At 44.1% G+C, this 27,903-nt stretch overlaps 2 protein-coding genes across 5 annotated transcripts in view; one reads left to right on the forward strand and one right to left on the reverse strand.

Annotated features, from left to right (window-relative positions):
* The first annotated feature begins 343 nt into the window (after positions 1-343).
* LOC143204211 (endocuticle structural glycoprotein SgAbd-8) lies at positions 344-4,412 on the forward strand. The gene is made up of 3 exons (XM_076416699.1): positions 344-458; positions 2,395-2,813; positions 4,158-4,412. The coding sequence occupies exons 1-3, from the start codon at positions 450-452 to the stop codon at positions 4,270-4,272; spliced, it is 543 nt and encodes a 180-aa protein (XP_076272814.1). The 5' UTR covers positions 344-449; the 3' UTR covers positions 4,273-4,412.
* A 1,939-nt stretch (positions 4,413-6,351) lies between these two features.
* The window catches only part of LOC143204352 (uncharacterized), a 28,847-nt gene continuing 7,295 nt past the window's right edge, over positions 6,352-27,903 (reverse strand). Inside the window, exons 7-28 of one of the 4 annotated variants that reach the window (XM_076416937.1) lie at positions 24,847-25,017; positions 24,511-24,795; positions 24,216-24,457; positions 23,914-24,164; positions 23,730-23,864; positions 23,571-23,675; positions 23,393-23,515; positions 23,207-23,338; positions 22,989-23,152; positions 21,990-22,935; positions 21,750-21,938; positions 21,485-21,693; positions 21,276-21,432; positions 18,988-19,238; positions 18,724-18,901; positions 12,936-18,671; positions 12,715-12,885; positions 11,346-11,675; positions 11,184-11,291; positions 9,936-11,122; positions 8,606-9,875; positions 6,352-7,574 (exon numbers count right to left, since the gene is read on the reverse strand). In XM_076416937.1, the coding sequence (XP_076273052.1) occupies positions 6,427-7,574; positions 8,606-9,875; positions 9,936-11,122; positions 11,184-11,291; positions 11,346-11,675; positions 12,715-12,885; positions 12,936-18,671; positions 18,724-18,901; positions 18,988-19,238; positions 21,276-21,432; positions 21,485-21,693; positions 21,750-21,938; positions 21,990-22,935; positions 22,989-23,152; positions 23,207-23,338; positions 23,393-23,515; positions 23,571-23,675; positions 23,730-23,864; positions 23,914-24,164; positions 24,216-24,457; positions 24,511-24,795; positions 24,847-25,017 (13,488 nt within the window). In that variant the 3' untranslated portion in view covers positions 6,352-6,426. Of the gene's footprint in view, positions 7,575-8,605; positions 11,123-11,183; positions 11,292-11,345; positions 11,676-12,714; positions 12,886-12,935; positions 18,672-18,723; positions 18,902-18,987; positions 19,239-21,275; positions 21,433-21,484; positions 21,694-21,749; positions 21,939-21,989; positions 22,936-22,988; positions 23,153-23,206; positions 23,339-23,392; positions 23,516-23,570; positions 23,676-23,729; positions 23,865-23,913; positions 24,165-24,215; positions 24,458-24,510; positions 24,796-24,846; positions 25,018-27,903 lie in introns of those variants that run through there. The other 3 variants (XM_076416936.1, XM_076416935.1, XM_076416938.1) reach the window with 3 other exon arrangements.

Raw genomic sequence — 27,903 nt, forward strand, 5'->3', positions numbered from 1 at the left:
TACATTAAGATAAGAGATTCGAAATAAAATAATATATTAGTAAACCATTATCGCGAATTATCGACACTTTTTTTTAAATTAGAAAATGGTTATTGATATTTAATCTAGATAGTATTGTCAGTAGATTGTCCATACATCACGATATAACGAAACCATTAAACGAAATATCGTCTAAATGTTATTAAAATCAATTAATTAACGCTGACACGTCGTTGGATCTCCCTGGTAAGCGTTGATCTAAATTAATCGCGATGCGAAAAAGGATGATCGAATTCCGTCGCTGGGATGAGCCAAGATGGACCTGATGTGGTGGGGGGGTCACAATTAGACGCAGGCCGTTGATGGTAAAGTGCAGCAAGAGGGTGTAATAGATGACCCATGGATGATGATCCCTATAAATAATTGATCGGTTCGATACCGACGATCAGAACAAGAGCAACCGTAGCAAGATGAAATTTGTAAGTATTCAGTGTAAAATTCTTCTTCGATCTAGCTCTAAAAGATAATTATTTCATTGTTTGTCTTGGTGTTAGTGATGAGTGAAGTTTAAAGTAGATTTAATTGTTTTTTTTATTTAAATTTATATTAAAACTGGTCTCCTAGATCAATCATTAAATAATTTCTTCTTCTCTCTCTTAATTCCATTTACAACAGTTCAACCAACGATTGGCAATTCTTCTCTATTTGCACCTTCTTCATTCGAGTACTCCTGCAGAAGTTTCTAGCGTTTAATACTCTTCAGATTGTAAACAATATGTTGTCCATTTGATGGCTGAATAGCCTTTGCGCTTTCAAGGAAGTAGCAGGAATGTAGGCATTCCTAGGACCTGATGTGAATCATTCAATACCTTAAGTAACACTTCGTTCCGGTATATTATAAAATTCTTTAGTTATGTTCGTTTTTCATATTTCAGATTTCTAACATTTCCTATTTTCTATATTCTATTTTCAGCTGGACTTGCTTTTTGATATTTAATCATACCTAAACGTTTAGCATTATTTCAGTATGGTATAATAGTATCATTTAAATTCAACATTGGTCTTTTGTTGGTAAAGTAGGAAAAACAGTATTTTAGTTAATTTTTTTCACCATTTTTAAGTTTATTCGTTATTATTTTTGGCTTTTTATTTGTGTTTGTGGATCTTTGTTCACTCCATATTTTACGTATGTCAATAAACTATAGATAAATGATACATTTTAAGCTAAGGTACTTTTGCTGTTCCTATAATAATCCTCTTCTTATTTATATCTGTGTTAACTCGATATTTTAGGTATTACTAATACAGAGCAGATAAAGGATACATTTTAAGCTATCTTACGATACCTCTGCTGTTTTTTCATTCAGAATATTAATATTCTTATTTAGTTTTAAGCAGTCTGCTGGAGATGTTATGATGTTAATATATTTTTTTTCAAATATAATATAATGATTTTAGTTGATTTAAGTTCTAGTTTTGACGAAAGCTTATTGTAGATCTAGAAAAACTGTAGAGCATAGTTGTATTTCATACAAAGAATATTCAGTGATATCTGTTGTTTTATGAACCTGGTCGTTTGTAGAGTGTATTTATTTGAATCCAAAATAGATAATCGATAATCATTAGGTTATTAGGTTGTATAATTGACTTTAGCCTTTTCAGCAACATTTGCTCAAAATGTTGCTAGTTGCTAATTAGTTTATAGGTTGAATTTTCATCCCAACTGTAGGTATCATGATAAATTTTATTGCTAGTACTACGTAAAATTAATGTATTTATAAAAACTGTGAAAATTATTTTTCAATGGATTTTCTTACATTATCCTGGCGATATTTCTATGTTGGAAAAAGAACGAAGAGGTTTTTTACAGAGTCGACTGTCAATTTTTGTATAAATTTATATAAATGTAGTACTACACAAGGTATATTTAGAAGGGGCAGAGTCCGATAAAAATGGATTATCTGTTTCAATCTACCATTTAACCATTCCTATATAAATTCGCATGGATTTTCAGCAGATGATTGAACGTTGTCGTTTTGCATCTTTTTGTCACCACTGTACCAATCGAATGTCCATTATCGATTAAAATGTATCAATTGTGATCTCATATAATGTGTTATTTAAAGTATTTTGAGTTACTAGTGCGTTTTATCAGCGATAAAAGTAAAGTAAAAAAGTAAAGCTTTATAACAGAACTATCACATTTTATGATATTTATCACGAATCCTTTCGAAACACCATGATTGTAAGTTGGTGCAATTTTCTTCTTGACTGCAAACATATTTTCATCAGAGTTTTAGGTTTTAACGTAGTTATATTTGCTTGTTATTTCTTGAATCATTTTGTGCTAAATGTTTTATGAAATATGGTGGATTTTTTGATATAATAGTGTTATTGAATTAATACTATTTTCAGATAATATTGTCCGTTATTCTTGGTCTTGCTATGGGCGACGTGGCCTACCTACCACCAAGGGGAGGAGGTGGTGGCGGTGGCGGAGGTGGTGCCGGAGGATTCCCGGGATCTGGAGGTTTCCCCGGAGGAGGAGCATTTCCTGGCGGTTACTCCGGTGGTGCCAACATCCCTATCCTTCGTTACGTCAACAATAATAACGGCGATGGTACTTACAACTGGGCTTATGAAACCGGGAATGGTATAAACGCCGAGGAAAGTGGTGACGCCCGAGGAGACGGTACCAAAGCCCGCGGTTCCTTCTCCTACACCGCCCCGGACGGACAGAGAATCAGTTTACAGTACACGGCCGACGAAAATGGCTTCGTTCCTGCCGGAAATCATTTGCCCACTCCACCACCTATTCCAGAAGCCATCCTGAGGTAAGCATAGTCCGTTCAATGACTCACTCTCATCACCCAGTCTTGGAAATTGTCAGCATCAATGAATCAAAATCCCACATTCAGAAAGTTTCATACATGTGAATAACTAAGCTGTTCATTTCCAGTTTATCTAACAGTTGTTACGATTCCATCATTTGTCAATTTCTTCTTCAATGTGTCTGATCGAGTCATCCACACCGAAAATGTTATTAACCTTTCCTGAATAATAATATATCTGCAATGAATTAATAGTAAATGTTATGAAATCTAATCAATTGTTATTCTAACGTCTACTTTTTTCAATCAATTATTATTTTCTTATCAGTATTTTTATTAAAATCATGCCATGAGTGACCCACTGTCCTATTCTAAAATATATCTATCTCATCTAAATACACAAAGTGAAATAATAAGTCTTCCTTGATTTTATTATATACTTCTCTTCGTGGGTTATATTTACACCAATTAAATCCGATATTACCCAACAGTGTATGAAGGTATGTTCTACATCTCTCAAAGAGCAGGCATATCTCTAAGCTTTCTATGGATACTTTCCAAATTAACTATTGGAAACTAAATTTATAATGAAAAAATCACTCACTGTGAGGACGTTTTATTTTCGATGAATCCAAGATTATATTTACATTTTTTGAGATATTTTATTGGCCGTGCATCTACTAACATTCAGTGCAGATGCGATACGCTAAAAGATCTTTAATTGCGCAGTAACCTAATATTTAACAGTATTAATGCTTAATTTATAGCATTTTACTGGCCAGAGAGGCCTCCATTAAAACATATCTGTTTTAAGTAACTCACTAAGGACGCAATCTGTTCTGTGTGGCTTCAGCATTTTCTTTCTTTTATTATAACTAATATTTTGAAGAATTTTGCAGACCTTTGACAACCGGTCGACTTTTGAAAGCCGATTCGTGTTACGTGTTCGAACGTATCAGACAGCATTGTATCTCTTTTTAACACTAGAATAAAACGAGGAGGAAACATCTTGACGACGTGAGTTCACTGTTGTTTTGAATAGACTATATATTAAAGAAATTTCATCCAAAGTGGCAAAATCTATTGCAACAAACGTGAAGATGACCAAAACGGTTGTTCATTTTTTTTCCTTGTCGTGCTATTAATCACTTTCGTGAAAGGTACATGTTTAATGGATTTAATTTTCTCGACAAAAGAACCCGTCGAATATGTGGGCCAAGGTACGCATTGAGTAACCGCGATTATTACGATTTTATTTGAAGATGCCATAATTCACACTTGCTCGTCTGTGTGATGGTGTCGATTGGAACTACGAGGCAGGACCGTAAAGTAGTACCGTTGTTGCAGATCGATCGAGTACAACAGGGCTCATCCCAACGAAGATGGTCAATACAGACCTGGTGCGGACGACGGTGGTTTCGGAGGTGGAGCTGGCGGCGGTTTCGGCGGATACAGATATTAGACGACGGATCCAAGTACGAGTATATGATAGCCAGTACAGGACCTATGGATTACCACAGAGTATTATATAATTGTAGTTGTATTATTTGTTTAATTAGATTGTATTTATTTTGCATTTTGTACCTGCAAATTGTTTCATAATAAACATGTATTATTATGACACAGCGTTTTTATTTATCACTTCGCACTTTTAAATTAAGAATATTTACATTTTATTGATTCTGAATTATTAATCAACAACAATAATGGACTGGTGAACAATAATTGAGTTTAGTTTCAAAGCCACTTTGTCCTTCTCAATAATATGGTGTGTGCTTTTTGATGGTATAATAAGATATCTAAATCAAACGGTTTTCATAAGCCTCTTTTAAAGCTCAGTCATAGATTTAGAAGAATTAGCGGTGAAATACTTAAAGAAAGAGCTAAACTGTGAAACTGAAAGAAGCTGAAAATTTCGTATATAGTGATGGTTGGCTATAACGATTTAAAACGTGTTTTGGAATTTGGCTGCTATCTATACCTACTGAGAAACTCTCAACACAAACATTCAAAGAAAAATTGCTCAAAACAATTAAAGAGGTAGATTGATACCATAGAAGTTAATGGTTGTGTCAATGTAGTTGCCACCGAAGTAACTCCATTATTATCAATGTGACTCCAGTCCAACCAATGAACCAGAATATACAAAGACCTGCGAAATTATACTAGTAAAAGATTTCACGTTCATATGTCCTGTTCAATGAATCCTGAAAACATATCTGAAGCTTTAAAATAGGTGACACTTCGAGATGGTGATATATATAACATATAGTAATATTTACATACAGCAATTATTTCCCTCCTTATATATACATATATACAGTTTAATTTATATTTATAGATAAGTGCTGTAATTTATTACTTTATGTATTAAATATTGTTGCTTCTTATTTGTGCTATATAGTTTATAGGCCTCTTAATCTTCTTAAGTGCTCTCTAATGCGAGTCATAGACCTCTTTATATGCTGATAGTTCTTGATATAGTTGTTCATTGAATCTTATTTTAGTGTTTCTCGGTTAGGCCTCTCAATTTTATTAAATAATAATTGTCTGAACTATAGAAGTCCTAAAATTCTTGTTTGTTGCCATCTTCTTATGGCTTTTTCTTTTTCCTTTAACTAGTTCTCGAATTTCTGCTGGGTAATTTAAACATTTAGTTATGTGTGTAATCACTTTAGTATTTTGGTATTTCTTCTATTTGTTCTATTGTTTTAACACTGGTTGTCAAGTTGATGTACTGGAAGTAAATCGTAAAACCTCCCAATCAGTGGCTTTGTTAGTAATGGAGGTGTTCTTCTTATAATATATTCGCAGGGTAAACACTATGGTTGAATTCAGAATTCAGAAGTCAGAATTGAAGTTAAACGTATCATCTATTTGTATAAAATTGAGAGACACTTTTCATGTCATAAAAAAAATATATGTAAGCGAACATTCATTCCAACAAAATAGATAACTTTTTTTATATTATATCAATGTTACTTTCCGATACACACAGTGAACCAAACAATTATATCCCTCTTTTCCTCTATCAAAAATACGGGAAGGAATTCGTACATCTCCGTCTGTTATCGCTGAATACAAAAACAGTCGAAGCCCGCATTTGACTGGAATAGCAATTACCATTTTCAGTCGCTAGTTTTTTACTATCGACTAGTTCGACTGTTTTGAAACTATCGATCGTTTCTACTAATTTAGTTGATAGTTCCCAACGTTTGTATTACGGCTCATTACAAAAAAGTTTGTTATTTAAGCCACTTAAATTATGTAATGTATACATTTCGATAATATGAACTGCACTATTCGTTCACATTAATGAGTATCTGAAGGAGCTGCAGAAATTAAGTGTTGGCTGGCATTGAAAGATGAAATTCTTTGAGTGTTTCTGAGAAATATTATTGCAGCATGATGACGTGACTCAATGTGTAGGTACTAAAATCAGTTTTTTTTGTGCATTTTATTCTGTCGATTCTTAAATAAAAACTGATTTGAATGACAAACAGTGTGAGTTCTTTTGAGCTGATTTAATAAAAACAACAGATAAATTCACATTTTTATATTTTCGGTTAGGTAGAAACAACACAATCATGTCAATTGTTTAACGTTATCTTTATCTTCACTGTGTCTTGGAATCAATTTCGTAGATCGCGATGGCCGGTGGTTCGATCCGTCCACATTTCGTCACAGCGTAGACAGTGATTTGTACAGTTTTCGACAGGTCCAGGGAGTGCATCATGGCGCTCGTCCTTACCGAACTCATCACCTTGGACGCCAACGTGCCGTTCACGAAGAGGTCGTACCCGATGATTTGGTCGAATTTGGGCTTCGTCCACTTGACTATGAGACTGTCCTCGGTTATTCGTCGGATATCGATGACCTCGAACCCGGTGGGGTCCAGGATCTGACAGTCCTTGTCCTCCTTCTGCACGATCTGCGGCTTGGAACAGGAACAGGTCAACTTGTCGGCTTTCTCCTTCTTCTTCTTGTGTTTATGGGTCCGGACCTCGACCCCTTTGGACTGGACATCGGGCCCGCAGCCGCAGGCGGACGTGGTGGTCCCTCCCGCCTTAGTGGGACCGAACAGGATATTGGTGGCCACTTGGGAACGATCCGTCGACTTCACGTCCTCCCCCTGGTCGTAATCCAACACCTCCGACAACTCCTGCGACATCATCAGGATCTTGTCAAACACCTCGGGACCCTGCCTCAACTCCAGCTCGGTGGTCATGGCCTCGATCATGCGGTCCTTCGCCTTGCACTTGGACTGGAGGTTCTTCAGCGCCATCTTCAGCCCGGACATGGTCTGGCCGAACGCGGCGGCCTGCTTCACGAACGGCTTCATCGCCTTCGAAGACGTGGATTTGCTGGGGCCCTGCGTCCTCAGCTCGGCCTCGGTGCAGGCGCACTTGATGCTGTCCAGCGCCTGTTTGATCTCAGATATTTGGTTGCGGCACTGCTGGTTCTCCTTGATGATGGCGTCGATGTTTTGTTTCAGGGCGTCGGCATCCATGTTCTTGAGGGACAGGTTGGTGCCGATGCCGGGGGGGAGGGCGCCCTTGCGTCGGGGATCGGCGCAGGGGGCGCAGGCGCAGTCAGGGCAGTCACATTGGGGCGGGTGCATATGGCGTTTGATGTCGGGCTTGGGGAGTATGAGGGTGTCGGCGCTCTGGTTGGTATCCTGGGGAGCCGCTTTCGATGATATTCTCGATGTCGTTCCAACGCCAGCCGATGGGGAGGTAGATAGTTGTACTTCGTTTAATAAACCTACAAAACCAAAATTATGTTTATTGATGATGAAAATACTACAGCAAAAGAAATAATATATTCAATATCTTTAGTACTTTTTGGTACTTTTTAGTTTGGTTATGTTTGTTGGATTAGATTGTAGAGGCCTTTTAGATATATTTCCAAGCAAACTAGGCTAGGTAAGAGCGAATGTCTTCTAGGATGATGTCTAAGTTAGTTTAACCATGTTAGTTAAGTCGACGTTAAGCAGTATATATAAAGGATATTCTAAAATATAACAAAAAAAACAAACAATATTTGTACTATAGTTTTTTAAAATGTTTAAAGAATGTATAAAAGAAAAAAGGAAGAGAGAAAACAAACACAAAGTTGCAGGCTGATGAAGTTGGGCGTCCCAAATGTTCAAAAATGGTGCTTCCTTGTAGACGTGCCTTCCTAGTAATATTTATGTAAAAGGTAAGAAAATTCTTAATCTAGAGAAGAGCTGCTACCGTACAATGTAAAGAGAAGTCAGAGGTTAATATCAAATTCAATTAGTAAATAAGGTATCGAACAAGTAAATCGACTCAGTAAAACTTCAGATAGCATGCCAACCGTCTCGCAACGAATAGATTATCTCCTGTACATTTCTGACAATAAATTAGGTTTAAAAAATTCTTTTAGGGACATACTCCCAAAGCGTTAAGCTTTGAATATATTTAAACAATTTAAAGAAAATTCCCAGCCAATAACTGTAAAGTAGTTATAAAACTAACTGAAAAAAAGAAGAAAAGATCATGGGGTATTCTAGATATTTAGTATTAGTTTCATATCACATAGTCATATCACAGATATATATTAAGAGAGTAAAGCACACTGAAAGAGACATTATGTAGATTAGAGACAGCATATATATAATTTCTTATTCTTGAAATAGAATTATTAAAAAAGTGTATTTTCATTCCTGCCTGTAGTAGCCTATAATATACTATCAAAACTCTAATTTAGTTCTTTTAGTGTAGTTTATGTATGATGTAGGTTGGAGTGTATGTTTGATGTGTTGGTTTTACCTTCTTCGCAACTGCATTCAGGACAGTCACATGGTACTTGTGGTGCTTGTGGAGGGCGCAATGCGCTTTGGCGTGCGCTTATTTTACCACTAGCCTGAACTGCCAGCGGTGCGCCGCCTGGTGCTATGACCTGGGCGCTGGCGGGGGTACTAACTGGACAAACTTGCTGAGCGCTTGGATGGACACTACCGGAAACAGCGATTTGTGCGCTGGGATGTACACTGGGTGGTCGAATTTGCTGTGCGCTTGGATGTACACTGCCAGGTACAGCGACTTGCGTGCTGGGATGTACGCTGGGTGGGCACACCTGTTGAGCGCTGGCATGTACACTACCGGGAACTGCAATCTGTGCGCTGGGATGCACACTAGGTGGTCGAATTTGTTGTGCGCTCGCATGTACACTGCCTGGGACGCAGATTTGTGCGCTGGGATGTACACTCGGTGGACACACTTGTTGAGTGCTGGCATGTACACTGCCAGGAGCTGCAATTTGGGCACTAGGATGCATACTGGGTGGTCGAAATTGTTGTGCACTGGCGTGTACACTGCCCGGGACGACCATTTGTGCACTGGCATGTACACTAGGTGGACACACTTGAGCACTGGCATGTACACTACCAGGAACTGCCATCTGAGCACTGGGATGTACACTAGGCGGTCGAAACTGCTGTGCGCTTGGATGCACACTGCCAGGTACAGCGATTTGCGCGCTGGCATGTACACTGGGTGGGCACACTTGTTGAGCGCTGGCGTGTACACTAGGTGGACACACTTGAGCACTGGCATGTACACTACCAGGAACTGCCATCTGAGCACTGGGATGTACACTGGGTGGTCGAATTTGCTGTGCGCTTGGATGCACACTGCCAGGTACAGCGATTTGCGCGCTGGCGTGTACACTGGGTGGGCACACTTGTTGAGCGCTGGCGTGTACACTACCGGGAACCGCCATCTGGGCGCTAGGATGTACACTGGGTGGTCGCATCTGTTGTGCGCTAGGATGCAAACTGGGTACTTGTTGCGCACTAGCGTGTACACTACCAATCTGCGTGCCAACCGGCACGGGACAGCTGGCCTGAATGCCGATCTGCGCGCTGGGATGGATGCTGGCGATTTGGGTGCTCTGCTGCTGGACCGGTTCGATGTGGTAGCTCGGCTGAGCGCTAACTCCAACGACTTCGCAGGCCTGCGTACCTACCTGCAACCCCGACGGTAGGACTCCGGTTACGCTGGTAGCTTGTTCGGTGGGGGCTACAATTCGGACACTCGGCTTGGAGATAGCGACACTACGTTTACTACCGAGTTCATTGCTGGGTTGATTTATATTTACCGTATTTTGAGAGCTCTGTTGCGCATAGTTGTAGTTACCGATCTGCACGCTGGGTTCGGCGCCGGCTCTCGCGACGTCTGGTGCGCTCACCTGACCGCTGGGCGAGGTCACCACGATTTGAGGTAAGGTCGGTACCTGTGCAGCCGCCGCCATCTGTGCGCTAGGATGGACGCTCATGTGTACGCTTCCAGTGGGTGCCATGGGAAACGCCGCTTGAGTGCCGGTGGTTGCAATTTGTGGTGGATTTGTAGGGCAGTAACAGGGAGGGCCCTGTATGAAGGGGAGTCCTTGAACTGCGGCTTGAGCGCTGGGGTGTATGCTGGGTTGCATAGCAATTTGTGTGCTTGGATGTACACTAGGTTGAGGAGCCATCTGCATACTGGGGTGTACACTACCTGGAGGAACAATCTGCGTACTAGGATGTACACTGCCTGGAGGAACAATCTGTGCACTAGGATGTACACTGCCTGGAGGACAAATTTGTGCACTAGGATGTACACTGCCTGGAGGAACAATCTGTGCACTAGGATGCACACTACCTGGAGGAACAATTTGTCCACTAGGATGTACGCTGCCTGGAGGACCGATCTGTGCACTAGGATGTACACTGCCCGGAGGAATAATTTGTGCACTAGGATGTACACTGCCTGGAGGTACCATCTGCGCACTGGGATGTACACTGGGTTGTGGAACCATCTGGGCACTAGGATGTACACTGGGTTGGGGAGCGATCTGTCCACTGAGATGTACACTAGGTTGAGGTACCATCTGCGTACTAGGATGTATGCTGGGTTGAGGAGCAATTTGAACATCAGGTAGAACACTAGCCTGTTGGATAGCGGCACAAGGTTCGCATGTTCCTGGTAATTGGCCACTGGGAGGCGCACCAGCCACTGTATCCACTCGTCCGCTGCCCTGTGGAGGAAACTGTTGACTGTAATGTACACTGGGCGTTATTTGAGCGCTAGGGGCTTTAGGCATGGGGTCATTCGGAGCGATTATCTTCACGCTCGGCTTGTTACTCATGGGCTGTGCGCTAATCTGAGGCTCGGGGGCGCGCGTAGTAGATGGTTTCGGCGACGTTGCGAAGTCAGCGACGTTCCTCTCAGTCCCGACTCCCTTGCACTCGACACAGACGCAGTGTTGGCAGGTACATTGGCCGTCGTGGACTGACGTGGACGTCTTGACTGCGAAAAATATAACGTCATCATGTGGTCCGGACAGAGGACGCCCGTTTCAAGGGATTACCTATTTGATTAGTGCTGGTCTGACCTTCACAGGTGCGGCAGCTACACACGTCGCAGTTGCAGGGTAGTTCTGGACCTCCCGCGGGTACTGCCCCTGCTGCTGCGGGACCTGGATATCGACAATTGTTAATATTGGTTTAAACGTTGGGCATTATACTAGAACCTTTGTTAACGCATTGTAAACAGACGCAGGGCTGACATCCGCACGGAACTACCGACTGTGTTCCCACCTGGGGGCCCTGCACTATGCTGGGTTGTAATCCTACCTGTACCGTGGGTTGTACACTAGGCTGTGTTCCTATTTGCGCGCTTCGAAGGACGCTCGGCTGTAATCCGACTGGTACAGTGGCCTGTACACTGGGCTGTGTGCCTACTTGTGCGCTGTAATTCACGCTGGGCTGTGTTCCCATCTGTACATTAGCCTGTACACTGGGTTGTGGTCCCATTTGTGCGCTGGGATGCACGCTGGGTGACTTCATCATTGGACCTCCGCCTAGGGCAATGAATAAAATTGAAAATGTCCCTCTGTGTGAAACGTAGAGGTGCTAGGGATCTTCCTGCAAGGAGTAAAACGTCGACCTCGCCTGAGCGGAGTTATGTCATGCAGTGACTTTGTCAGCGAGGCTCTGGCGACCAACTAAGGGCGGAATAACTGACAAAACGCGTACCATGTCTAAATGTCTGGTACCGCAGACCAGGAACGGTCCCGCCTTCAGTGGGACTGAACAAAAACGCTCAACAGACAAACTTTAAGGGGAAACAGTCCTTTTGAATTAAACAAGAGAGTAATATTACTAGTGAAGATGATGGCAAATTGGAAATAATAAATAGAGCTGATATATGATAGAGGTGATATAATTAGGGGAAATAATGGCCTGAAGAAGTCAAGGGGATGTTTGATTGGATCTACTACATGTGATTGCAAACGAGGAATATACATCAGCACCCAGTAAGCTGGATAATAGGAGCTTTTCTGAGTGAAAAGGCCTGTCCGAGGGAAAGGAACATCACGAAATAAACCGAGTAGCGATCAAAACAAGTAGTAGATGATGTGGAATAACACCTCGTGGACTGTGAGGGTAGTTTTAACACAAAATGGGAGAGCGTCCATGGGGATGTTCCCCTTTCTTGTCAGGAGATTGAGTATTGGGATTGAATCTCGATACAGGAGGCATTTAGGGTGGCAAAACTTTGAATTTTCCGCGAGTAAAACATACCCTTGGTGATGTGATACTAACTGTAGAAGCAATGATGGTCGATAAGACAGATGGATTCGATGTTGATCGCAGAGTCAAGCTTATCTTAGTTTATCAAATGTGGTAAAGGGTTAAGGGGAAAAGTAAGCTAAAGGCGAGCACGAACTGTACCAACGTGCTTCGCCTCGCTAATAGCTTCTAGGAGCGATGAGTGCTGAACGAGTATTTCACTTGTAATACCGGAGGGTTCTGGCAGTTTTGACCAAGCGTTAAGTACAGAAGGTAAGTCTAAAACCTATAGACATATGGCCGACATTATATACTTGATAAACGTACTTTTGTCTGAGCATATCGTGCAGTCGCATCTCTGACAGTCGCAAAATATCCTGGTGACGACCTCGAAGGGTGGGACGTCGACGTCGGCGAGCTCCGCGCTCATGGGCTGCGCGGCGCCGGTTCCGGCGGGTTTCTGGGCGGTACTGCCGACCGGACCGGGCGATTGTCCTCCTGGAACAAAGCACGGATGACGCGCGTCGATTTTTAATTCGAATACTTACTCTTATCGACGCAAATTGTGCAGTCGCACTTCTCACCATCGCATATTCTCCGGACGGGCGGTTCGAATGGGGGTGGGTCGACGGGGGGCGAACCGCCGAGGTCGCCGGCATCTCTGGAGGGCGCCCCCGGGCACTGGCATATCGGACACGCGCAATCCGACGAATGACCCGACACCTTGGACGTCTTCGAGCTCAACTGCTTGACGGACATGACTCGTTCGGAACCCTTGATGGACGGGAGCTTGGACCCCTTGATGCTCACCTGCTTGGAGGCCGCCGCGGCGATGGCCGGTATCCCGGGGCTCTTCTTGCAGGGCGCGCAGACGCACACGGGACACTTGCAGGTGCTTTGCTCCTCTTGGAGAGGTACCCCGGGGTGCGGTTGCGGTTTCGGGGTGTCGAGGGCCTTGCAGTCGATGCACGTGCAGCGCTCGCAGGTACAGTTCACGCCGCGATCTCCGGGCGAGGATTTTTCGGGTCCGGACTGTGTCGTCCTCAAGGTGGACGGTTTACCAGGTATCGGTGGTGCCGGTTTGATGTCTTGGAGTTTGGTTAAGCAGTCGTCGCAGAGACACTCGGTACACTTACAGCCATCTTCGTGGGTCATGCCTTGAAGCTTCTCCGCACACTCGGTGCAGAGACAGTCCGTGCAGGTACAGCCCGAGTCGTGCTGGCTCTGACTCGGTGGTACTCCGGTTCTGCTCTGTTTGGTTGCTTTACTACACACGTCGCAGAAGCATTTTATGCAGCTGCAGTCTGTACCGGTTGGTGGTGTGCCGATGCTTTGACTGATTACGGCGGATTTCTTTGTGGGGACATCCCCAGCTGATTGGTAATCGCAGGGGGAGCAGAGACACTGGACGCAGCGACATCCTGGGGCGTGAGCGGCAGTGGCTGTGCACTCCGGGCAAAGACACTGAGGACAGACGCAGGCCAGAGAGTGGACGGCCTTGTCGGAGGCCGGCTGGATTCCGATGTCTGCCTGGGCGGGAAGATCCCGGCCCGGACAGAGACAGTCGGGGCAGTCGCAGTCCGGCGGATGGTCGCCTTTCTTCGTCATGTCGGTACCCTTGCTTTCTTTCGCTTCGGGAGGTTCATCAGGACACTTGCAGGTCGCGCACACACAGCTCTCCGTGTGGGCGGCGATGACCTTCTCCGATTTTATCTCTGGCAACTGCCCATCGCCATCTCCGCACTCGCATATCGGGCACGAACAGTCCGCCGGGTGTTGCTCGATGGTAACGGCCTTTGCCGAGGCGGCGGGACGCATCTGTGACGGTGTCTTTGCCGATAATATCCCGCGGATCTTTGCGGGATCCGTGCACGGTTCGCACTTGCAGTCGGAGCAGTCGCAGCTGAAGGTTGTGCTCGCGGCCACGGGTGCTTCCGCCTCAGGCGGCTTGGGCTTGGAGGTCTCGCGTTTTGGATCGGCGCAGGGCGCGCAGCTGCAATCCGCGCAGTCGCAGTCGGGTATCTTAAAGTCCTTCTTCGGTAACGAAGTGCTACCGGGACACGCGCACACCCCGCAATCCCACTCCTCGTCGCCGGCGCCCTCCGCCGCCGGCTTCTTGCCCATCTTGTCTGCCTGCGGGCACACGCACTCCGGACACGTGCACTCCTCGTCTCCCATGCTGGAGGTGGTGGGTCCGGTTTCGGACTGGGACTTTTGGGTCGGCAGGACTTCTTCGGCCTTGCGGTCGGGCTGAGAACGCGACTTTTTCACGCCTATCTTCTCGGCTCCGGGGCATACGCACTCCTTGCAGGTACACTCGTCCTCTCCCGGCTTGTCCATGCTTGCGGCGCCCGGACACGTGCACACCTGACAGTCGCACGGCTCGTCCCCACGATCTGGCGCCGGGGGAGGCTTCGCCGCAGCCTGCTGCAGCGTCGTCGTGAGTTGGGCCTCCGCGTCTCGGAGTTTCTTTGTCAGGACGTCGATGGGGCACGGCTCGCAGGTACAAGGTCCCGGACAGCAACAGTCCTTGGTTTTTGTCTGACTCTTGACGGGCTCGGCCGGCGTGGTCACCGGTGTGGTTACCGGCGTGGCCTTCTTCGTATCGGGACACTCGGCGCACGCGCAAACCTCGCAGTCGCAGGCTATCGAGTTATAGACGCTGCCCGACTGGGACAGCTGCCCTGGCTGGTTCCCAGTTCGCGATGAGCCGGCCATCTGGCGGGATTCCGACTTGACCTTCGGGGGATTCGGGCTGGACGTCGAGATCGGTATCCGGGACTTTGGTTGCTGATTCTTCCTGGCGTTCTGAGCGTTCGAGCAATTGCAGTTGACCTTGAACTGGTACACCTGCTTCTTTTCGAACACCACCGGACATTCGCGGGTCTCCGCCAGCTGCTTGATCTTGGGCAGGCAGAGGCAATCGACGCACTCGCACTTCGACGGGTGCCTCTTCAGTTTAAGCACGGCTTCGTCTTCGCTGAACTCGCCCTGTGCCGTTACGTCCAGACAATTGGCGCTCGGAGGATACTGAGATCGATATTCGGAGGGATACTGGGGAGGACAGGGAGTACACGGGCGGCAGTAGCACTGACTACACGCGCAACCCGTCGGGTGGCTTCCGTGCGATTTTACTTGAGGCATCAACGGGTCCACGGGGAGATTCGGCGGAGGACAATAGCAGGAACGACTCTGCCTTCGGAGACTCCTATTGTCACGACCTGGGGCATCAGGAAAGCATACAGCGCAGCTACACGGTTCCGCGCACTGACACCTGACGCAATCGATGACCCTAGCTGATGAAGACCTCTTCTTCCTCTGCGGCTTGGATCTCTTAACCGGCTGCACCACCGGTCGTTCCTTATCGGACACCTCGGATACGATAGACGGTACTTCTCCCAGTTTATACTTCTGTTTCTCCTTTTCTTTGGGGTCGGAGGACCAGGAACTGGTGCTCTCGGTCTTGGTCGCTGCGCATTCCGTCGCCTTCTTCTTGCTGTCGGTTTTGGAGCGGGAACTCTGGACGGAGATTGTGCGACAACTTGCCTTGCAGGACGCAGAGTCGTCTCTAGAAGGGGGCTTCTCTTGGATCGAGAAACTCTTGCATTTAGACTCGGACTGGGTGGCCGCCTCATCGATGTACTGACTATCGACCTGATCAGTGGTAGCCACCGTCCTGCAGGGTGCCTTGCAGGATACCGACGCTTCCCTGGACGAAGGCCTTTGTTCCAGAGTGGGGACGAGCTCTTCCTGTATGGATATGCTCTTGGATTCCAACAAGACACCGGAGGATTGATCTTTGGTTGCCAGATCTTTCAACGATGCGGGTTTCTCCCGAATAGGTTCTGACACCTTCTCCTCATCTGTAGTTCGCGAAGGCTCCGATAATGATGATGGTAATTTTTTCAATGATGAGGCGGTCTCCATTGGCTGTGCTTGAATCACCTCCTGGACGGGCTCAGATGACTTGACTTCTGGGGTTCGTAAAGGTTCCGCCATCGTTTCTTCAGGAGCAGGCGCCGATGCTGGTAAAATCTCCTCCTTGGATGGCGACACGAACTCCGAAGGCGTCTCTTCTGTGGTTTGCGGAGGTTCTGGTACTGACGGCACTGCTTGGACAGGTGCCTCTTCCGGCACCGCTGCTTTTTGAAACGACACGCTTTTGGCCATTTGGATTTGCTGCGAGGGCTTCTCCGATGCTTGCGATTCGGCCGATTTTAATATGGAACTGGGCTGGCTGGCAATTGTATCTTGCGCGTCCTTCATTGAGGGCGTCTTGGAGGTGGCCACGCTCTCCTGAGCGGAGATATCTCCCCTGTCTGATTGTATCTTCTGCACGGAGATAACACCATCAGGCGGTGCTAGTGCACTGTCGGTTTTCGTAGAAGCGTTCCTGCATGCGGCCTTGCAAGTTGATATTGGTACTTCTTCCGGGGGTGGTCTCTCTTTATCCAGTCCAGCGTGGCTACAGGGAGCCTTGCAGATGGTTGATAACTGATCGACAATGCCATCAATGATATTCTCCATATCTCCTTCCACTGCAGATGGGACTTTTGGTACCGTACCAGCATCAGTGGTCCCCGTGGGCATCGCCTTTTGACTCGACACCGTTTGAGCGAGCAATGCTTGACGTTGGGAGACAGTTCTTCCTGCTACGTCGATGATACTGGTCACTGCCGTATAACCAACTTCTTGGATGATCTTTTCCTGATCTTCCACTTCTCCCTCGCCGGATTGGGAATATTTCGCTGACGAAATTACTGGCAATGCTTTACCCACGCTGGCATCCTTGACCGGTGCTTCTCCGCTTTTCTTATCAAGCTTAGATCGTTTCTGTATATCGACTTGATCAGCTGGAATACTCGGGGTGTAACCAAGACCACGTAGGATGTTTTGCTGGTCCTCGTAACTTTTTCCAATCAGTTCTGGGTGTTTATGAAGCATATCGTCATCTACCGCGATTCCACCTTGAGCGGATGTCGCGTATCCAAGTTCTTGTAGCATTTGTTGCTGGTCCTCATAACTTTTTCCAATCAGTTCTGGATGTTTCTGAAGCATATCATCATCGATAGCGATTGCACCCTGACCAGATGCCGCATATCCGAGTTGTTGGAGCATTCGTTGTTGATCTTCGTAGCTTTTTCCAATCAGTTCTGGATGTTTTTGAAGCATATCATCATCGATAGCGATTGCACCTTGACCAGATGCCGCATATCCGAGTTGTTGGAGCATTCGTTGTTGATCTTCGTAGCTTTTTCCAATCAGTTCTGGATGTTTTTGAAGCATATCATCATCGATAGCGATTGCACCCTGACCAGATGCCGCATATCCGAGTTGTTGGAGCATTTGTTGTTGATCTTCGTAGCTTTTTCCAATCAGTTCTGGATGTTTTTGAAGCATATCATCATCGATAGCGATTGCACCTTGACCAGATGCCGCATGTCCGAGTTGTTGGAGCATTTGTTGTTGATCTTCGTAGCTTTTTCCAATCAGTTCTGGATGTTTCTGAAGCATATCGTCATCGATAGAGATTTGACCTTGAGCAGGTGCCGCATATCCGAGTTCTTGGATGATACGTTGCTGCTCTTCGGCAGTTTTACCAACAAGTTCCGGATGTTTCCTCAGCAGACTCTCGTTGATGACCACTCCGCTTGGAGGAAGGAGGTTTTCCTGTCGCTGGCTAGCTTTTTCTGATAGCTGTGATCGTTTTTTGGTCATGCTCTCGCCGACACCGATTTCCTTCTGTGAGCTGAGTTGTTGAGAAACTGTCATCTGCTGTTCAACGGATTGCTGTTTCTGGCTTTGTGCGCTTCGTTTACTACTCATATTTTCCATCATTGCTTGTTCCTCTCGACTTTTACCAATCAGTTCTGGATGTTGTTGGAGCGATGCTTGTTCAAGGGATGGTTGTTGAGAAGGTTTTTTGGGAAGACTCGCCGTATATCCGAGCTCTTTCAATAACTTTTGTTGGTCTGCCGACGATATTCCTGCTAGTTCTGGATGCTCGCTCATCAAGCTCCCATCAACAGCAATAGCCGGTTCCTCCGGCAGGGCGTCAAGATGGATGACATCACCGGATGGTTCTTTGATAGATCCGAATGGAGCGACTCCTTGTTTCAACGCCGAGATACTTAGTCCTAACTTGCGAATGATCTCATCTCGTTCCTCACTACCCTTCCCTTTTAGTTCCGGATATTTCGCCAAAAGTTGGTCGTCTAGGATCACGTCCCAGTCGCGTTGTTTTCCTGACGAAGTTAGCGTACTGAAATCTTCTAGAGTATCGCCTAAAAGTTGATGGTTAATAATGAATGAAGTTGTGCAAATATGAGCAAGTACCTATTTTCTTGGTATCGATGTCTTGAGCTGCTGCGTAATCAGTGGTCTCGCTTATCGTAACAAATTCGGAATCGGTTTCGTCTCTGGCATCCTCGAGGTCGCTCGCTGGTTGCTTACCCATAGTTTCTTCTTGTTCGGTTATGGTTTCTTTGTCTCCTGATGTGGTTATGCCGACTTCCTACAAATCGTATCGAGAAGATTTAACAATAAGAAGGAAAGAAGCGCGCGAAACTATCGTATGAACGCTGATGGTAATATTTGTACCTCAGTAAGTAAATAACTTCGATAAATACGTACTTTGCATTCACAACATTGACATGATTGATGTTTCTGATCTTTTGACTGACATCCGCAGTCAATGGTACGAGGCGGGGTAGTGCTGATTGTTGCGTCCTCCTCCACCTTTCCACCTTCCATGATCGACTCGGTTGTCACACCTGAGCTATCGGCTTTGACGGACGCGGCCGTGAGAATCTCGTCCTTGATGGCTGACGACTTCTGACTGATGGTCTTACCTACCAACACAGAAAAATTATACTTTTTGTCCTGTGCTTTAGCATGAACATATTCTGAATTAATCCGAGATATTTGGTAACAGTAATTATTAACTTTAGTTGTTTACTGACTGAACTTGTAACTCATTAATCAGATTAAATGTTTTTCTAAGAAACAAGTTCCTGTGAGAACTAACAGCTTGTTTTGTCACACCCATTTTGCAGCAATTACTGTAAAAAATATCTTTTTGGGCCCGTTCCAGGACGTGAGTGTCCTGATAGGAAGCATAGTTTTCCAATCCTGCTCGAAGCCAGAAATCGCTTTCAAAAATCAGTAATGACAAATTGAAGGAAATCATTTGTAAGGTCTTAGATCGGTAAAAAAATATGTATTTATTGCATTTCAAACTGGAAGACTGCATACTCTGATGTATAATAAAAACACAGTAGATAAATGTGTACTGTAGTGTAGTCAGATATTAAATTTAAACAGTAAGTTTTTTTTATTGTGGTCTATATAAATTGAGTTGAAATATGAAGTTATTGCAAGTTATTTGCAGATTCTTCACCAATTGAATCTGAAAATGAAAAAATGGACACGTCTTTCTATATATTATATGGTAACATATGAATTTGCACATCACTAAAGAGATCAAGAGATTAGTAGATTTGTTTTTTCTAAGAAAGTAAGTTGTGACATTTTAATTGAAATCAAATGTGGATTTTTATTTGTTACCAGCAAGTGGTGATATTTTTTTTAATACAATCATTTGTATATCTCAATATATTTGTGAGATATAACATTGAAGTGTTGGTATTTTAGGAAATAAATATTTTTGGATTGAGTTTGAGGAAATAACAATTCACACTAAGTAAATATGTAAAGAAATAAGTCTTTACAAACTTAATTCAAATAAAAAGTAAAGATAGAGATGGGGATTTACTCCATGCTTACCATGAAAATCAATATTTCGAAAATTTTCTGCGAAAAAAGGCAAGTCTTTCAACGTAAGCCAAAAATTGATTCTTTCTAGGATATCTCTATAAAGATAGAAGACCTGGCGATGTAAAGAAACCAGACCGAAGTCTGGTGAATAAGGCGGTTGCGGTATGACGAAACAAGGTATGAAAACCACAGCATGAAAATCACTAAAAGTTAATTCCCAGCCCTACAATTTCGTTCTAAGTCACTTATAATAAAAACTTATAATTATAAATATTGTTAACTCATATATCCAAGTACTGCTTAACCAAATTCACCACCTGTTGTGAGGAAACTATTAAATTCCCAACCACGGTATGTTTTTTCCCAACAAACAAGAAAATAACTTGATACTTATTACGTCCTATAAGAAGAACCTCTGAAAATTAAGACAACATATGTTTACGTAACCATTACGGCACTGGATATCGCGACCATGTATAAGGGCAGTTTAATCTGTTTAAACATAATAAGAATATTCCTCTGTGAGAGGGAATCCATAGATAATTTATCCTTACTCCCCTCCTCTCCAGTAATGTATGTTGTATTCTCACAGCTATAACTAGAGGGTGAACTGAAATCAGACTATCCAAAAAACTCATTGAGAGATCTCCTTATGGAAAATAACAAGTTGTGGGAGATCAAGATGGTCTTTCATTAATCTCCTAATATTAATAACTTTAGTAGGTTCCAACTGAGCATCCTTGCTCGGCTGCGAATAAAAGGAAGAAGAGCCTCCACTATGTGATCAATGTCAAAAATAACAGAGCGTCAAGTCTTCTGGGCGGTAGAAAGCTTGAAATACTAAGACAGCAACTCGGGATGCCAAGGTCATTAGAGGAAGTGGTCCAACCCAAGCACTTGGACATGCTTATCAACTTATTGACGGCCGCGGAATTGATACAGCCCTTGCGATATTTACAGAGAAATCAGAAATTACTTTCAAAATAATAAATTAAATAAAAATAATCTGTTCTAAGACTGGCTGAGTGGTCGTTTCGTATCACCGTTCAACAAGTCGTCTCTTCTTTCCGTAAAATAAGTTTTTAAAGTAAATTAGTAGTTTTTGTGTTTACCAACTGACATCGTCGCTGGCACACCCTCCAGAGCTTCCCCTTGGACTTTCGACGAAACCTTCTCCAATAACTCTGATGGGGCTTCGGATACCACCGGCACATCACCGGATTTACCTGCCGACCGTGCTTCGGACGGTATAGCTTCGATATCCGGAGACTAAAATGATCTGTTGGAGGTACAAACAACTTTGGGTACGTTATGGACTCACCACGAACTGATCGTCGGCTTGCAGAACGGGCTGCGCTTCCAAGGGTAATATCGCCTCGTCCTCGGACACTATCTGGTCGGGAGTGAACACCTCCCCGCTTTGGATCTCCATTCCAGTGGCCGTGGGTTCCTCGGATAGCGCCATTTCGTCAGACATCTCCCCTGCGTCTTCCCCAGGTGGTTTCTCGCCAGACGGTTTTGTATCTCCAACTGAATAACACTCATTTTAATCAGAAGAAGTGGATCGAAATAGCAAAAAGATGTACCGGAAGCCTGGAGTGGTTCCGCGCCGGCGGGTAGTACCGCCTCCTCAGCAACCACCGGGAAGGAGGTGAGGTCGTTGGTCTGGTCCAGGGCGCCCTTGACCCCGGACGAGCTCGTGTTCAGCTGGCTGGTGAGGTCCGCGGTGGCCGAGCTCGGAGTATACGGCGTGTCGGTTTCCGGACCCGATGGACCTGGTAAATTTGTGTCTGATAACGGTTTGACGAAGATCTGTGTTTAGAAACCTGAGATGTGACTGGAATCGATCGGCATCATCGTCGGCTTCGGCGGCTTCCGGTCGTCCTCCGGCGAAGATTCTGGGCCGGGCGAGCCCTCCGCTCCGTAATCGACCATCTGCGTCTCGACGACTATGTTGCCCTCGTCGTTGTAGGTCATGATCGTCTGGATGGTTCCCCCCGGTCCCTCGGTCACCACCTCCAGGTTACCGGACGTGGTGATGGCGGTGGTCAGGTGTAGGCCGGATGGTGGTTGGTCCACGGCGTAGGCTTTGGTATCGACATCGTAGGGGAATTCACCGACTCGATCTTCGGTGAAAGGTACTTCTCTAGCCGTCGTTTCGGGTACTTCTTGTTCTTGTGTTTCGGGAGCGCCGGCAACTTCTTCCGGTAGGTCGGGTGGAGCTTCTGCCTGTTCCCCCATCAGCTCTGATTGTTTCTCTGGAGGAGGTAGTTCTGAGGCTTCCTCGTAAGACACGACAGGTCCTGAGACGACTTCAGCTTCTTCCATGGTTTCTCCTGTTGTTGGAACAGATTCCTTGGGACCAACGCCTTCAAGCATTTCATCTGGTTGCTGTTGTTGAGTGAGTGGTTCCATATCACCAGGAGCATCAGGTGGTATTTCTTCAACGGGACCACCGACACGAGCCTCGATATCTTCAAGAGCAACTAGAGCGCTTTCCTCAACAACTGGCGCTTCATCTTTTATGGCTGGCGGCAATTCTTGATCAGCCCCCTCCTCTTTCGCAGATTCTTCAGGAACTTCCTCTTTGACCTTCACGTCCTGACCGTACGTTTCGGCTTTTTCCCCGACACCTTCATCGGTTTCCTCCGCAGCTTCTTCCGGTTCGAGCTTCACCTTCACCTCTAGCGGTTCCCCTATCTGTTCCTGTGATGTCAGAGTAGGTTTTTCGCCTGGAACATCTTCAATCGCCTTTTCTGTACCACTGGAAACCTAGTATCGTACTATATTAGCAGAAATAAAGTGGAACAAGAGAAAATAAATACGGGTTCCATAGCTGGAGAGGTCTCAGTTGTTTTCTCGGGTTCTTCGGGCTTGGTAACGTCTCCTGGCTGAAGGAACAACGATGCCTTTTGATCTTCCACCGGAATCAGGACGGTGGAACACGGAGCTTTGCAGGCTTTGTCCTGTTTGGTTGGTATCTCGTCCCCTAGAACGTTTAGTGGAATTAGGACGATATCTCGGTGGATGAAGGCGGTAATACCGTCGATGACAGGTGGTTTCTGACAGGGTTCCCCGATATCGGTACACGGGAAAGTCCCCGCGGACCTTTTCTCCGTCATAGTGGTACCCTGAGTCTCCATGGCCGCTGGTGGTTGTGTAGAGACATCTTTCGCTATTCATAAGAAATTAGTAGCAATTCGATGTAATGCCTTAGAATAGTGGGTACCTTTTTGACAAGGTTCTCCTATTATACTGCAGGGTCTCTCCAGTTTTGCCTCTTCGGTCTCCATGCCTCGACTCTCGCTAATTGGACCTATGCCTCTGGGGATAGAGTCTTTCTCTGGTTTGACTGTAATGTTGAGGGATTTATTAAGATGTAATGGTGAGTTTTGGGATAATGGTACCTTTTCGACAAGGTTCTCCTATGTTGCTGCATGGCCTCTCTTCACCGGTCAACGTACCTTTATTCTCCCTCAATGAGGAACTCCTTTCACTTTTTATAGGGGCCCCTAACAGAATAAGAACATTAACGGATTCGGTTTAAATATCTTGCAGCAAGCAACCTCTGGCACTATAATAACTGGAACCACCCGGATCCATTTCGAACTTGCTGCTGGTGCCTTTTTGGACGAAGGTAGCAGGTACGGAAAGCAGAGTGGTTACTGGTTTTTCTTCCGGTGATGGTGCTTTCGTATCACCTGAAATTCTTCAAATGTTAGAGGTCGATTTCATCGAAGCATATAGTACCTGTGTCTCCGGCGCAGCAACTGCAACAATCCTCCTCCTGGAAGCTCCTGGACGGAAGTTCCCTCTGACAACTGCATCCGTGCTGCTTCGGCTGCTTATTGCGTCTTTTCAGTACAAGATCGGTGAGTTCCTTGATGCACTTAGCAGCACCGGTTACCTCGGGGGGTAAGGTGGAGCACTCGTCGCACGGTGCCAGTTCTTTGATGGTTTTGCTTAATTTTCTGGCTACCACAGCTAAACTGGAATCGCACCTGTAACCACATTGAGCACCAAGAGCTTGGAAAATAGCACTGAACGCTCACTTAAATTCCTCCAGCTGTTTGCTTGATGGTTCCTTGTTGGGCCTTCTGTTCGTGAGCCTCTTGATGGTCTCCGCTTCGTCGATCTTCTGTTTGACCAAATCGTCTTCGAGCTTGGTGCAAAGGCAGTCCAGCTGGGCCATCTCGTCCTTCAGTCTGGTGTTCATCTGATTCAACTCGCTGATGCTGTTGCAAGCGCAACAGAGCTGCATTTTCAGCTGGTTCATCTCACGCATGTACGTATCCTGAAGCACCCATCCGGTTGAGATGGTTCCGCGGAGGAATTGTCAACGCCTACCTGATTGATGAGCATGTTTTTCGAAGCGCTTTGCAGCTCTCTCTGGAGCTGCTCGCACTTGAGCTTCTCGGTCTCTAGTTTCTGTTTCATGGGGCCCTCGACTTTCTCCAGGCAGTGTTTCAGCTCCATCTTCAGGTCCATCAGCTCGGACTTGAGGATGTTGTTCTCCAGGCGCAATTCCTGACTGACCTTGGTGATTTCCGCCTCAAAGTTGTTGGCGCCCTGCCGGCAGTGGCAGCAGGGATTCTCGGGAATAGGCTGGAGCTTGTCTCCGTTCCTGGAAGCCTGGAGTTTCAACGGTGAGTGAGGAAGTTCGATTTAGTTAGTAAGACCTACGTCTTGGAAGGCTTTCTCTCGCTTGTGCAGCACCTCGATTTGCTGCTTAATGTCCTTCTCTTTACGCACCAGGTCGGCGATGGTTTGCATCTCCACCGCGTCTTTGGAATTCAAGGACAGAAGGCTGATTCCCGCGGGGTTTCTGGCTTCGGGGCCACAGGTACATGGTATCTAAATTATTTAGGGCGTTGATAAAACGAGACGTCTTTTTATATCAACATTAAAATAAAAATTGGTAAACAAAAGGAGCTATGTATGGTGAATATAACGGTGTGGCTTTTATATCCTATATCTAGGAGTTTTAATAAAGGTTCTTGCATTATAACGCCAAGTTTTGATCTTTTAAAACCGTTTTCTCTTTCTTCTGGTTTTATAATAACCTTTCCTTGTCCAATACTTGGCTCAAACGTACCATTTACATAATCGATAAAGTCACCTGGAATTATTTTGAAACAGTTTAGAGGAAAAAACCAGTAAACATATAGATTAGGTAGCTTAAATTAAAATTATATCTTGATTCTATCGTATTCATTATGCATTACTGTACAACACGTAACAATTTAATTGGCCTATATATTAGTTTTAAAGGATTTTTTTATTGTGGAGGTTTATTGTGAAAAATGGGCACAATGTATTTTATTAAAAGTATTGTCCTTCGATAGCCGCTACTTTTTGCTGTTTCAAAGAAGAACTTCCGTATTCCGGTCGTTTATCGCACAGTACTTGGCTTAAACGCATCAATTCTAGTCGATAGCGGTCCACATGGACCTGATCCATGGTTTGATCGAGCAGTGCCTTCAAATCCTCACCTTCAAATTTAGGCTTTTGCCTGTAAAGAGTGCTCCTTGTTCGTTGAAACGTTACAATCGGTGGAGCATGGTTGCTATAAGCTTCGCACAACATTCAATGACCTTCAGCTGAATTTTTTTTCTAATAAAAGTAAAGAAGCAAAACTTTCCGCAAATAAGATTTAATCCGTATAAATTCAGACATTTTTAAGGAATTGAGATTTCTTTTGTTTACACATCGATATTACACATAATGAAAAGTGGGCATCAACATGAAGTTGCTTACAAATGCTATTAATACACAGTAACATAATCTATCGTAATTATTTTAAATTTAATTTATAGTCCTGATAATATAAAATATGTATATTATAATGGGAATTGCGGGTTAAACGCATATAAAATAATCGAATTATGTATCGATTTTGCCAACAGTAGCTTGCAGACAAAGTTTGGACCTAAATATAACTATAAAAATGCCCTGTATGATATACCAATTGTTATATCATCTTCTATAAATCATTTGAAATTTACTATCATTTTGAATTTCAGGTGAAATTCTTGTCTAGGAATTTTTACTAAATCTATTAAAAATATTGAGCTAGATCACCCATGACCAGGTATCTAATGATACTTAAATTCATCATACCCATCAAGTTTGGTGATGCTCATAGAGAGAAAAAACCTAATACCAACACACCAGTTTAGGTTTATTCACAAGCACTCAACAATTGACCAGGTCCACAGAATAACAGACGTTATTGAAAAAGCCTAGGAAAGTAAAAAAGTATGTTCAGCTACATTCTTAGATGTAGTACAAGCCTTCGATAAGGTTTGACATGAAGGATTTGTTCATAAACTACAGAAAATGCTACCAAAACAACACACCAAACTATTAAAACCATACATTACAACCAGAATATTTAGACTCAAACAAGAAGAAGCTTACTCTACAATAAAAGAAGCTAAAGCAGGTGTACCACAAGGAAGTGTACTGGGACCACTGTGATGTGTACTGTGATATACCACAAATGCAAAATATTACGATGGCTACATTTGCTGATGATACTGCGATTATAGCTGTCGGAGGCAATACTGAAGAAACCCCACGAAAATTACAACAGGAAAGTGACAATATAAATAATTGGACACAAGCTTGGAAAATAAGAATTAATGAAAGTAAATAGATATATGTGCAGTTCACCTATAAACAGAACGTAAAAGCACCAATAACATTAAATATTACTATCATTCCATATAGCAACAACGTTAAATATCTAGGAATGAATCTTGATGCAAAACTGCGCTAGAAAGAACATATAAAGAAGAAAAGAAAATATGGACATACTGAGTTCAATTATGGGGATGTTCTGCAAAGAGTAACATAAATAAAATACAAATTTTTCAAAGTCCTGAGAGGTATTGTGGGTGCACCCAAATACTATAGGACTGATGTAGGTATCGAGACCTTCAGATACCCACAGTCAGTCAGTAAATCAAGAGAATCGCAAGGGGACATGAGGAAATATTGCATTCTCATACGAATATTGAAATATTGCAACTTTTGGATACCGCCAGAACAGGACACAGACTCAAAAGAATCAAACCATCTGATCTTGTGTAGTATTGTGTAGAGAGGTACATATATTAAAAAAATTCAGCAGTATAAGCATTATTTCACCAGAGACTGAGATATGGCCGATGGGTCCTCCTAGTTATATACCTAGATTTAAGTTATCATAAAGACAAATTGTAGGTTGGACGGAAACGACAAGTAACAATGTAATAATTAATTAATAATAAATATAATTGTTTGGTGATTTGTTTCTTTTTACTATGAAAAATTAAACAAATAAAAGCAAGTCGTTTTAATGTGACACCACTACGCCATTAATAGCCGGTTTCCTGATTTATTTTAATACTGCCACCATGGGGGACACGTTAGCAATTAAAAAAAGAATTAAACCTTTTGTTCGACTGGATTTTATGAGTTGGTATTTTACGGCAACGTACAGGTATGCGGATTTCAACGTTCTACGGTATATTTAAGTCATATATCATCAACGATATTAATTATGTTTCAACGTTAATATGCACGTTGCCTTTTATTTGACGGTAATTATTTTTGTTGATGATACAGAAACTAAAATAGTACATATTTTTTAAAATTATCGTTACCTAACAAAAAAAAACTTAACATCAGATTATTTCATATAAATATTTTAGTTAAATTTCTCTGTAATTTTGCAATACGCTGTGGACTACTTGT

Source organism: Rhynchophorus ferrugineus, unplaced genomic scaffold (assembly GCF_030347505.1).
Source record: "Rhynchophorus ferrugineus isolate W39M unplaced genomic scaffold, kcgeb_rfMv2 rfM10, whole genome shotgun sequence".
Lineage (NCBI taxonomy): Eukaryota > Metazoa > Arthropoda > Insecta > Coleoptera > Curculionidae > Rhynchophorus > Rhynchophorus ferrugineus.